Source organism: Crotalus tigris, unplaced genomic scaffold (genome assembly GCF_016545835.1).
Source record: "Crotalus tigris isolate CLP2741 ecotype Arizona unplaced genomic scaffold, ASM1654583v1 scf7180000018636.906410, whole genome shotgun sequence".
NCBI lineage: Eukaryota > Metazoa > Chordata > Lepidosauria > Squamata > Viperidae > Crotalus > Crotalus tigris.
The window spans coordinates 736,076-748,716 of record NW_024097116.1 but is presented as its reverse complement, the minus strand read 5'-3'; the positions used below and the strand labels follow the sequence as shown (position 1 = coordinate 748,716).

At 36.0% G+C, this 12,641-nt stretch overlaps 1 protein-coding gene across 1 annotated transcript; it reads right to left on the bottom strand.

Moving 5' to 3' along the window:
- Positions 1–759: 759 nt before the first annotated feature.
- On the bottom strand, positions 760–10,360 carry LOC120313369 (complement factor H-related protein 2-like). Its single transcript, XM_039355221.1, has 4 exons — positions 10,235–10,360; positions 6,811–6,867; positions 4,905–5,087; positions 760–1,604 (listed from the first exon to the last, which is right to left on the bottom strand). Exons 1-4 carry the CDS (start codon positions 10,293–10,295, stop codon positions 1,408–1,410), a joined length of 498 nt encoding a protein of 165 aa, XP_039211155.1. The 5' UTR covers positions 10,296–10,360; the 3' UTR covers positions 760–1,407.
- Between the last annotated feature and the right edge of the window lie 2,281 nt (positions 10,361–12,641).

Below are 12,641 nucleotides of genomic sequence, written 5' to 3'. Positions count from 1 at the left end.
TTCTCCATCTCCTTCCTTTCCCCTTCAATCTTCCTTCCTTCCTTCCATCTCCATCTCCATCCCTTCCCCTTCAATCTCTCTCTCCTTCCTTCCTTCCCCCTTCAATCTTCCTTCCTTCTCCATCTCCTTCCTTTCCCCTTCAATCTGCCTTCCTTCCATCTCCATCTCCATCCTTCCCCTTCAATCTCTTTCTCCTTCCTTCTTTTCCCTTTCAATCTCCTTCCTTCTCCATCTCCTTCCTTTCCCCTTCAATCTTCCTTCCTTCCTTCCCCTTCCCTTCCTCCCCTTCAATCTCCTTCCTTCTCCATCTCCTTCCTTTCCCCTTCAATCTTCCTTCCTTCCTTCCATCTCCATCTCCATCCCTTCCCCTTTAATCTCTTTCTCCTTCCTTCCTTTCCCCTTCAATCTCCTTCCTTCTCCATCTCCTTCCTTTCCCCTTCAATCTTCCTTCCTTCTCCATCTCCTTCCTTTCCCCTTCAATCTGCCTTCCTTCCTTCCATCTCCATCTCCATTCTTCCCCTTCAATCTCTTTGTCCTTCCTTCCTTTCCCCTTCAATCTCCTTCCTTCTCCATCTCCTTCCTTTCCCCTTCAATCTTCCTTCCTTCCTTCCCCTTCCCTTCCTCCCAGCATTTTTGAGCAAGGAAGCTTCTCCAGTGAGCATTGCTATATTGTTTTTGTGATTAATCACTATGCTTTAATTATATTCAATTCGTAACAATGAAAATACACCCTGCATATCAGATATTTATATTACGATTCATAACAGTAGCAAAATTACAGTTATGAAGTAGCAACGAAAATAATTTTATGATTGGGGGGTCACCTCAGCATGAGGAACTGTATTAAAGGGTCGCGGCATTAGGAAGGTTGAGAACCATTGGTCCAGCAGATATTGAATATCACTGTGTTTCCCTTTAAAATATGCTGCAGGATTCCTGTGAGTTTGCTATGGTAACCTGAAATGCTGGGGTATATAGTTTGAGAACAGCAGATCTATGTACTAGGATTCTTATAATTGTCTAGAGTTGAAAGGTGAGTTGACAGAGTTCTGTACTATGATCGCTCCCTCAGATGGGATCTCCAGATGGCACACAATGTAATCATTAATTATCAAGAAGGGATGGGGAGTTATGATTAAATAGGAAAACTGAATAGTATTTGTGCTTCTGGTGGTAACGTATGTCAGTTAAGTTTCACTTCTGAGGATTCTAAAGACCAAAGAGCCCACAAATAATCAATAGCAGGAGATGTCAGCAGGCAGGATAACAATCAACACAATTTGCCCCTGTGTTCTTTCTTTCTGATTTTTAAAAGTACCTTAATTACACACCAATATATAAAGAGAAAGTTATTAAGTGAATATGTGTGGATTTTTTATAGGTGAATTAGGAAATACTTAACTCTTATTATACACATCTGGGATACACCCATGGTCCCTTTACACATTGTTTCATAAATGGTGATGATAATGGATGCTTACGAAATCCCAGTTTACACTCAAACTCCATCCAATAATCAGATGCTCTCCAGGAGGTTGATTTAGTAAACCACCTAAGCTGAATATTGTTGCGGTCCATGTCGACTTGATCAGCTCTACAGGTTTCTGAAGAATAAATAAATGTGCTTATCTATTAAATTGATATATCACGCTAAACCCAGTGTTGAATAATTAGAACAGAATAATTAATAAAGTTGACTTTTTTATTTAAGTCTTATGTTAAATTATGGATGGTGGTGAACTTTTAGGTATAATATACAGATAAACTGAAGGGGATATTAATCATATCAAACATGTTAATTTTATCAGACTAATATGAATTACTGTACCTGACAATGAGATATTGGTTGTGGTAGTCATAGATTTTGGATACTGATTATAATGGTCTTAGTCTCTGATCTTCTGAAAAACTTAGCTATTGAGCAAAAATTCCTAAATACCCTGCTGCAAATAAATATATCCATTTATACTGAAGAATGATTATTATTGTAACTATGCCCCAATTTTTAACTTTTAATTGTTTATTTGCATATTTGTATGTGTGTGTGTATATACAATACATGCTCCTAATAAGCGATCCTGCAGCTATTGATAAATAGAATCAAAAAATAAACAATAGATCCAGAAAATGAAAAACAAATAATAAAATATACCCCAAATTATCTAAAAGCATTACAAGCATCAAAAATCTACTGCTCATAATATTATTTTTAAAAATGCATTAAGAATATATGACATATTAAGATGAGGTAGCAAAATGGGCATGACAACTATGGGAAAAATATAAAAATATGTTTTAAAGTATAAAGTACACTAAAGTATCAAAATATGTCTTAAGGACATTAAAAAAGAGGCTGACTGGGGAAGAGAATTCTAAGGTATTGGTGCTGCTATAGAAAAATCCTTATCTAAAACATGCTTCTTTGCAGGGCAGCACCTATAGAAGCCCATAAATAATATGGGAAGTTATTTCTTCATTGTAATAACAAGTATTGAACTTTGCATGAAATGCAGCTTAGCCAACACAGATGTTTTATGCTTGCGCTAAGATGCCCACACCAGGAGCCTAAATGTTGCCTTCGACCCTTCTGCAATTTCTGCATTTTCTTCAGGAGCATCCTATCTGATCTATACCTGTTCCCAATGCTACTGGCCACTACGCTAGGTATTCTGGGTGACAGAATAGTAGAATCCAGGATTTCCGCCTGGTCTTTTTCACATAATGGAGTAATATCCCTTCAGAAGCAAGTAAGGCTCTTCAAACTGACTGACTGAGCATCAGACCCTCAGATTCATATGGATTCACTTTTTCAATCTGTTACAAATTACCCAGACTACAATGTAGTCCAGATAAAAGCCAATTTAAGAACCTGGCATTACTGACAGTTATGAAAAAGAAATAAACCTGGGTACTAGCTATTCTACATAAGGTGGCACCCAGATCTACCACCCTTAAAATCACTCTCTGCAACCCCAAAAAGTTAATTGGGGATATGGCTTCCCATAGTCCAAAGATCATGGACTTGAGCAGAAGTCCTCCAATGTCAATTCTCAAAGACAGGGCAAAAGAATTTCATGATTGAAAGTATCCAAAGCCTCCAAGATGTCCAGGAACATGAGTAATGAAAATTGCCCTATGTCTCTCCTCTTGGCAGATCATCCAATCAAGGCAACCAAAGTCTGGCCTGAAATTGGTCTAAAACAGACCTAAAAATCAGTTTCCTTCAGAAACATTTGGAAGCCAGGGCCAAACTGTAGCATTATGATAATATGCTTTGGTAACTTACTGAAAGGTTGTCAGTTTGTTATCTGAGAACGAAAGCAGATACACATCATTTCATTTCAGTAGTGCTGCTGCTATAGATGCATATTTATATTATGATATGTATATTACTTTTCTCTAAAGCACAGGGGGAATTTTTCTTAGTCTTTCTTCTTTATAGTTGGTATACATCTCTGTGAGTCTTTTCATGGTTTTCTGTGTGAAATGTTGAATCGATCTGCAGATTACGTTCTCCAGATTCCTAGCATCTGTGTGCTGTAAATATGGCACAGATATCTACAGAAAGAAAGCCTGTTATATGTATTTCTTTATCCATTTCCTGTTCAAGGTCTATTGACTACGTAAGAGTGTGGCTTGAGGAAGGAGTTGTCTTGGTAGCAAGGGATTACCTGAGGATGTACTGAAGAAATGTAGTATAAGTTTAAAACTGAACAAGATCTGCAAAATGCTGATTGGCTAGTCCTTAAGTTAAACACCAAAGTGTCTATATTTTCCTTTTCTTTGGTGATGACAATATGAGAATCATGTTTAAAACTTCTATAAGGATAATGAATAAAATCAATATGTATTCCAAGTTACAATGTCATTGAATAAAATGAATGAGATCCATAGACTTTTCAATTTGGGGGGAAGTAGCAAAGAACCTTTTTCTTTTTCCCCAGTCATGGCTCATAATACCAACTGTTGGGCACTTAAATCCTACTACTAATATGTAAAAACCTAAACAACTATTTGCTGCCTTTCCATGATATTGCTAAGCTACAGGTAGACCTTGTTTAGTGACCATAATGATATTGGCAACTTGGTTGTTAAATGAAGTGTTTGCTAAGTGAAACCATGACTGTGTTTATGATCTTACTTCTGTTTTCCTTTGTTTTAGACACCTGTGAAATTTGTAAAGGTAAGGATTGGTCACAAAATTACTTTTTCATCACTGCCATAACTGTAAACAGTTGGTAAAATGAGGCAGCTGCTAAATGAGGAATTGTAAGTGGTTGAGGAAGTTGTCTCACTAATACTAAACAGTATGGCTGAGATAGTATTTTGCCCAAAAAAAATTCTTTGACTGTATGCTTCATATACTGTAATGATTGAACCCTTATGTATCAACTTTTAATATACATTTCTCATGCTCTAATGCAGAGGTGTCAAACTGCTGAGCCACAGGCCGGATGCATCATAGAGAAACTGTGCCCACCCCATTGCCTGCAATGGCAAAAAAGTCACGATACGTCACAACATGTCACGTGACGTTGCGAGTTTAACACCCCTGCTCTAATGTAACCAAAATAATATAACCCAGGGAAAGGCTAAGGAGTTTTGCCAGTTTTCATTTAAAATGACTACATTCTATTCAACAGTCTTTTTTGATTGAATATATTTCATGTTTCTTTATTTCATGAAGTGGTGCAACTTTTTAAAAAAAAAATTCAGGAAAGTACTATAAAACTTTGCCTTTCATGATATTGCTGCCCTCAGCCTCTGATAGCATATGGCCTGGCTTTGCAAGAATATCAGAGAAAAATAGCCATTTATCTTTTTGTGTTATGTTTAGTGTTCTTTTTTAAGAAGGATATTTTGCCATCAGAACAGGAATGATCAGTTTTAAACTGTATACTTACGAACACATCTTGGGACACCTCTCCAATGGCCATTCTTACACTTTGCAATTGGAGTTCCCTCCATTTCGTACAGCCTATAGCACTCATATATCACAGATTCACCTGACGAGAATTCCTGTCTTCTGTTGGTTAGAAGCATTGCATTGCCAATAGCAGGTGGAGGACCACAACTTGTTGGAATCTCTGCAATTAAAATATTTAATAAATGGATATATTACACTGAGTAACAAGTAATGTCCAATCCTGGATATAATTGTACTGTATAAGAGCATGGAATAAACAGAATGATTTATTTTTTTTTTACTCTGAAGGCCAAATACCAAAAGACTTTCTCCTATTTATCATTGGATTCTACATTATAATCTATGACAGTTACTACTCCTGTTCAATTATTATGAGAGAGCAGAGCCAAGTAATATCTTATTTATCATTATTAGACAAAGATATATTTTCTTTCATTAAAAACAGTGATACGTTCCAATAACCATAAAAACAAAATGCACAAAGTCATAAAACTATGAGCAAATATTTTTGTTATTAAAAGCAATCTTAATAAATTAGTCCCAATCCAGCCAAGTCATGAAGTAGAATAATTTCCTCTTTATATTGCAAGCAATTTCTTCTGTACTACAGAAGTCTCAAAATGCTTCCCAGTTTTGGTTTAAACACAGTCCAAAGGATACAGTATCTCGGGAAGTGGATCTTTCAAGAAGTTCTCCATTTCTAATACTTCTGATCTCCCACTTTGCCCAGCATTTAACTTTGGAAGGTTAAGTAATAAGTTATAATTTCTATCTACTATTCCCCATTTTTTCTCCATCTCTGTTATGAATTCTGCACAATATTAGGACATTTTTTTCTGAAGAGGTTCTATAGCTCAGTTACAATTAATTATGGTTCTACTTTCTGTTCTGGGAATCTCGGGTCAACAAAGTCACCGATTATAGGACTATCTGCTTGAAAATGAAAAAGGATGTGCTATAGGGAATGTGTATTTTTTTATTTTATTTTACTTTTGTGAAAATGTACATCATTTCTGAATGAACTATATTATGCTAGGTATAATATACATTTGCTTCTGTATATTTTATTGTTTTAAATATGATTAATTTTATTGTTTTAAATATTTTTTACTTAAAACAGTAAAAATTTAAAAAGTATTTTTTAAAAAATAAATGATTGACTAATTAATAACACAGAATTAACATAATTAATTATAATTGTGAAAAATTGAAACATTGTAGAGTTAGGATATTTTCATAAGATATAACAAGACTATTTTCCTAATTGACAATATACAAAGTTGATGTCATCAAGAGTTCCTAGATAAAGACAAAACATCACATTTTTGAAGATCTATGATCCTAAGAAATTCATAATACTCATAGCCCATTGTCATTTTATTAGCATGAAACAATAATATTGTAACATATACATATGTTCCTCCTATACTGAACATATATAACATATTGAGCTGGATTCAGATTTAGTGGAATTCTTTCAATAATTGTAAAGTCCCCCAGTGAACATTCAGTGGCAATCCACTTTAGTGTAGTAGTTAACAATGATAGCCTAGAAAACAAGAGACTGTAAGTTCTAGGTCTGTCTTAGGCATGAATGACAGCTGGGTGACTTTGTGCCAGTTACTCTTTCTTAGGCCAACACATCTCATAGAAGGCAGGAGAATTAGATATGCTTGTCACCTTGAGTTTGTATCTATATTTATAGATTTGTCCATGATACATGGTATGTATATATAAATGATAATCTGAGTTTGAGATGGCTGATTTTGAGATATATTTTTGTTTACTTCCTCAAATTTTTACAAAGCATATGTCATATAAGGTTTAGTGCCCTTATTGAAATTCATTTTTTTATGAATTGAATAGTTGAGTTTGTATCTTACCTGGTTCAGTAAGTAGATTGACCAAATCATCATATGCAACTTGCATCTGCTGGGATACTGAAAGAGCAATGTAGAATGCAAAAAGGTGGTAGTAAATTTCTACTACTACTACTACTACTACTACTACTACTACTACTACTACTACTACTATTATTATTATTATTATTATTATTATTATTATTGAATAGAATAGAATAGAATAGAATAGAATAGAATAGAATAGAATAGAATAGAATAGAATAGAATTCTTTTATTGGTCAAGTGTGGTTGGACACACAAGGAATTTGTCTCCGGTGCATAAGCTCTCAGTGTACATACAAGTAATAGGGATAATCATGATCATATACAACATGAAAATACATTCATCATAAATGGTGAAATACAACACTTCATCATAAATCAAAAGATGCAACACTTAGTGATAGTCATAGAGTACTAGCTAAGCAAACAACATAAATCATACTAGGGTACAAAAAATACCCAATATAAATTGTAAGATACAAGCAGCAAGTTATAGTCATAAGAAGATAAGGATAGGTAATAGGAAAGATGAGGAGTATCATAGTAATACAGCTTTACTAGTATTTTGACAGTGTTGTAGGAATTAGTTGTTAAGCAGAGTGAGGGCACGGGGAAAAAAATGTCCTTATGTCTAGTCGTTCTAGTGTGCAATTATGCCATGTTTTACAGACAGAAGAACTTAATTTCTATTAATGGAATAAATTAATGATATTTTTCTTCACTTATAAGCTCTGCCATTTCTTTGGGAGTAAAAATTCCTTGCCTGTCAGTAATTTGTTTTCTGCAAAATGTAAATGCAATGGCTACTTCCCATTGTCATTTAAAGAATCATTTGTAAGTCCTTCTATTTATCAGAAAGAACTGATTTCCCCCCCCCAAATTTTTTTAATTAAACTACTTTCCACCCACATTGAAATCAACGAATGTAATTATTATGTAAAACCTAAATTCCATTAATTTCAATACCAGTTGTGCATCCTTTCTGTAAAACTGTTTTCTTTTTTCCTTTATAGCAGGCATGTCAAATTTGCGATGTCATGTGACGTCACGTGACATATCGTGCCTTTTTCCCCATTGCCGGCAATGGGGTGGGCGTGGTTCCCCCCGCAGTTTGACCTGCCTGCTTTATAATATAGTTTCTTTTTTCTCCCAGTTGTTTTATAAAGGAGAAGATTGCAAGTCAGGAATAGTAAATACCCTTTTCCTTTAGCATGACTCAGGGCTAGTAAATGTTGAATCAACAGCTGTAATAACGTAAGGAAAAGGCCTTGGGAAGTTGGATAAAGAGACATAGCCAAGGGAATGTTCAGATAAGAGAAAGGGAGATTGCAAGATTGATGTTGGTGCTACAGGATAAAGGAGTTAGTAAAAAAAAACAACCAGATCAGCTGAATCTACTTTATTGTAATTGGCTACATTGGCAGAAACTTGTAAGTACAGGTAATCCTCAACTTATGACCGCAGCTGGAACCAGAATTTTTATTGCTGAGCAAGGTGATTGTTGTGAGATACCTCCAGTGTTATGACTTTTTTCCATGATTGCTAAGTGAATCATTGCACGTGTTAAATGAATCATTTGGTTGTTAAGTGAACCAGCTTTCCTCACATTGACTTTGCTTATCAGGAGAAACCTGCTGGGAAGGTTGCAAATGGTAATCACATAACCCTGAGATGCTGCAGTCATCATAAATACACTTGGCACTTTGCCAAGTGCCCAAATTTTGATCACATGACCATGGAGATGTTGCAATAGTTGTAAGTGTGAGTCACTTTTTCACTGCTGTAGCAACTTAGAACAGTTGCTAAATGAATGGCTGTAAGTCAAAGACTGTCTGTATGAAAATACAATCCTTCCCCCCCACACACACACACACACCCTTGCCCTGTCTCATTTCAGCCGGAGAAACTAGAAAGAATCTCTTCTGAGCCATTTGCCTCTTGTACTATTCTGTCTCTTACCTGGTCTCTCAAGGACTATTCCCTTGGTTTCTTCACCCAGCTTCCCAAGGCCTTTCTCACATACCATTATAATTATACACTTGTCTGCCTGCTGTTCTTAAGGTATACAGTATATTTGACTATGACCATGAAAACTGCCTTATTGCTCAGACTTTTCCCCAGCACTTTCACAATGACTTCATATTTGTACACAACAAGCAATGGTAGGGATTAAACAAGGAACCCCATGTCAATCTGTTAGCTAGCTCCAAAGGTGCACACCACAGCCCATCATTGTTCAAAAGCAGTAGTCTGGTCTTCCTATATATGCTTAAACAATTATTCAAAAACTAAATAAGAAAAGAAAAAACAAATCACACAGACATACACACACAGAGATCCTGGCCCTTGGTCAAATGTGTGACATAGCACTTCACATTTTGCATTGTTGTCCTACCAACTGTGGCATTTTTCCTCAGAGAAAACATTAAGTGCAGCCTTCGATGGATGCTATTAATATTCCTCAGTGCATAGAATAACACATTGTAATGTGTTCAACTGGGAAACAATACAAAAATACTGGTGACAACCTGAAGCTTCTTAAACCCTAGCAAAAGTTATTTTGCCATAAACTTTTGCAAACTTTACCTACTTCTTCAAATGCACAGGTTTGTAACTGGAGGTTAGAGTATAATATGTGTGTTTGCCTTGTCAAAGTACAAAACTGGTACTGAAACCCAGCCAAAAAATTTTTGCAACCAGTTTTCCCTGTCAACAACTATCTTCAAGTGCAACATATTATATAACAAATAATTCATTGATTTTCCAAAACCTGCTAAGTAAAACAGCTTCTCAATTCCATCTACTAACTGAATTATTAATAATTGATTAATAAAAATCAGTTGATTATTAATGACAACTTCAACCAAGTCTTTCTTTTACTTACAACCTAATACACCATCAGTATTTCATTTTCATCTAACCTCATTGTTTACCAATAATCTAATGATAAACCCACACATACTTGTCACTGGCAATTATTGCATCTGTTGAAGTGGAACATAGAACTCCAAATTTTAAAATAAAATAAAGGTGGCTAAATGCCACAACAGATATATACATGCATCCTTGACGGCAAAGTGCCTGTGAGTTCTGTAACTATTGCAAAATTCAGAAAAGGCAATCAAGTATCATTATGTATTACATTTCAGCATATAAGCTGAATAGACATAATTGAGCATCTAGCTACAATTACTTAGCCAATATATATGCGCTGCAACATAAAGAACAAATCTATTATCTGATTTAGATACATATATGGTAAATCACAATTTTCTCATGACATGTTCTTGTTTTATAAGTCTTATTTTAAAATAATTGATATTTATCTTTTCTTTAAAAGTACTAACAAAAATCCATTTGCCTTGCAAAAAAGACAACTTTTACTTCTTCTTGAATAACTTACCCTTCTGGAGAACACAATTTGTCCATAATAGGACAAAAATTATATAGCCAAAACAGCGCATGTCGGTATTTTATTGTCAACCTCTGCACTGTACAGTTGAGACTTTTAATCACTGACACCAATGACTGTCCTTGGAAAGGTTTTTCACCTCTGGATCCACAAAACTGATTATTTACTTATTCAGACTCCAAAGTCCACAAGACTTCTGTGCTTATTAGAAACCTGTATTATAAAGGAAAGTCAAGGACTATGGGGAACAGACTTGAAATTCCTAAACTAATTCTTATGCAACAAAGCCCACATGGGAGTTTCTGAGACCTGAACATTAGTATACAAATATGCTGAATGATCTCTACAGAGCAAGTGGGAGAGAGACATTTGAGCAAAAGAATATTGGGAAAGGCTGCTTATCCTCTATTTTGGGGAATTCATTCTTCCAGTTATATTTGTGTGTATTTGTGTGTATTTACTGCAGCTTACTAGCTACAGTACATGTCCACATTCTAAACAGGAATCTTCTTCTGTTTTAAAAAAGGATCTGTTTTGCCTTTAAAGCTTCTGCTCACCCTTCAGTTTAGGGCTTCCCTTAAATCAGGAGTGTCAAACTGGCGGTCCATGGGCCAGATGCGTCATGCGCAGGCCACGGCCACCCCAACTCTGCAAAGGCAAAAAAGTCACGATGCATCACAATATGTCACATGATGCAATCGAGTTTGACATCCGTGCCTTAAGTAAAAGAAATAAAACAATGGAATAAGCCATAGCTGAGGGAGTAAGGCCAATTACAGATTAGAAGGCCTAGCCAAGGTTCCCTACATAAAGAGAGACGAGCAGAGTAATAAAATCATGCTGAAAGAAATGGTTTTAGTACTATTTAGTACTATTCCTCCTTGTCCTAAGGCAAAAGTGATTCTGTTACCTGGAATTTTAGGCTTCATTTTTAGCATTTTAAAAGGTGATACTGGCATTTTTAACATAGCGGTCTATGCATCTTTTTTTACCTTCCAAGGAAAATATTTTTTTTTCTTAGTCCAGGCTATTTCACCTAGATGGCAACTAGGCTTATGACCTTACTTCCCCTTCAGTCTTTAAACAAGAGCACTTTAAGTGGTTACCAAGCAAAAAATCATGATTGTAAGTTATGATTTTACGTCTACTTTCTGTATTAATTCTGCTCGTCACAAGTTTTTTGTGAAGCACACAATCCATGATCATGTGTCTGCAGTTGTCAACAATTGTAATTATGAGGATTGGTCACAAAGCTTCTTTTTTCTAGAACTGTCATCATTTTGAACTGTTGCTGTGTGAGACAATTGATAAGTGAGCACTTACCTGCAATCAGTCTGCTCCCTCCATTAGAAACCCAAGAATTGAGGCCAAAGGTCAGGGTGAAGAAGAAGATTCTTTCTGAATCTGAGACAATGGCATGTGGTGGTATTGGGAACACAGCGGATCACCCATTACTAGAAAACAAGCATGGTGGTGTAGTAGCACTCTAAGATGTTTAAAAGATCTATTCTGGGTTGTTTGCAACCACTGCAATACATAAATGGGGGGCACTTTCCTTCTTGGCAGCATTAAATCACCTGTTTTGCCTATCTCTGACATTACAACAGAATCCATATTGCTCACCCATATGGCTCTCAAACATCAAGATCCTTCCAGAGATTGAAGCAGTCATTTGCCAGTAAGCAGCAGAGTGATTCAAAAATACTAGATGATACTTTTGTATGACTAGCTAGCTATTCTATATATTGGAGGAGAATGGAGTCTGGCACTTTTCCCATCTGATTGCACCAACTGCTTTATCTTTCAACCAGAAACTTTGCCAGGCAGGCAGTACTTACCCTAATCATAGATGCAGCAAGAAAGTGTTGTGAATAGTGCGAGCAATAAGCTGAAGTCCTTATGTTCATTTTATCTTGGTCCAGTTGAAGTGAGCTTTGTCTTCTTACCTTTCCCTCAGCATGTACTGTTGTCAATGGGGTGAAAATAAAAGAATGAAGAGCCCTGGTGGCACAGTAGTTGGAATGCAACTACTGCAGGAAAATATTAAGTTTGATCCTGATGGGGCTCAAAGTTGACTCAGTCTTCCATCCTTCCAGGGTCAGTAAAATGAGGGCCCAGATTGTTGGGGCCAAAATGCTGACATTATAAACTACTCAGAGAGAATGCTTTAAAGCACAATGGGGTAGTAGTGCTATTCCTGTTCCTAATGTCTTCCACAATAAGCACAGGACTTCTCATGATGCAGAACATTATCATGGTGGATAATGAACATGACTCATATAGCAGATGAGTTATGCATATTGAGTTGCTAGATCTCAATCATAGCCGGGTAGTAGAGCAACATGAAAAGGGCAACCCCTTAGGAATCTTTGTTAGAATCATCTATGTTGCTCACTAA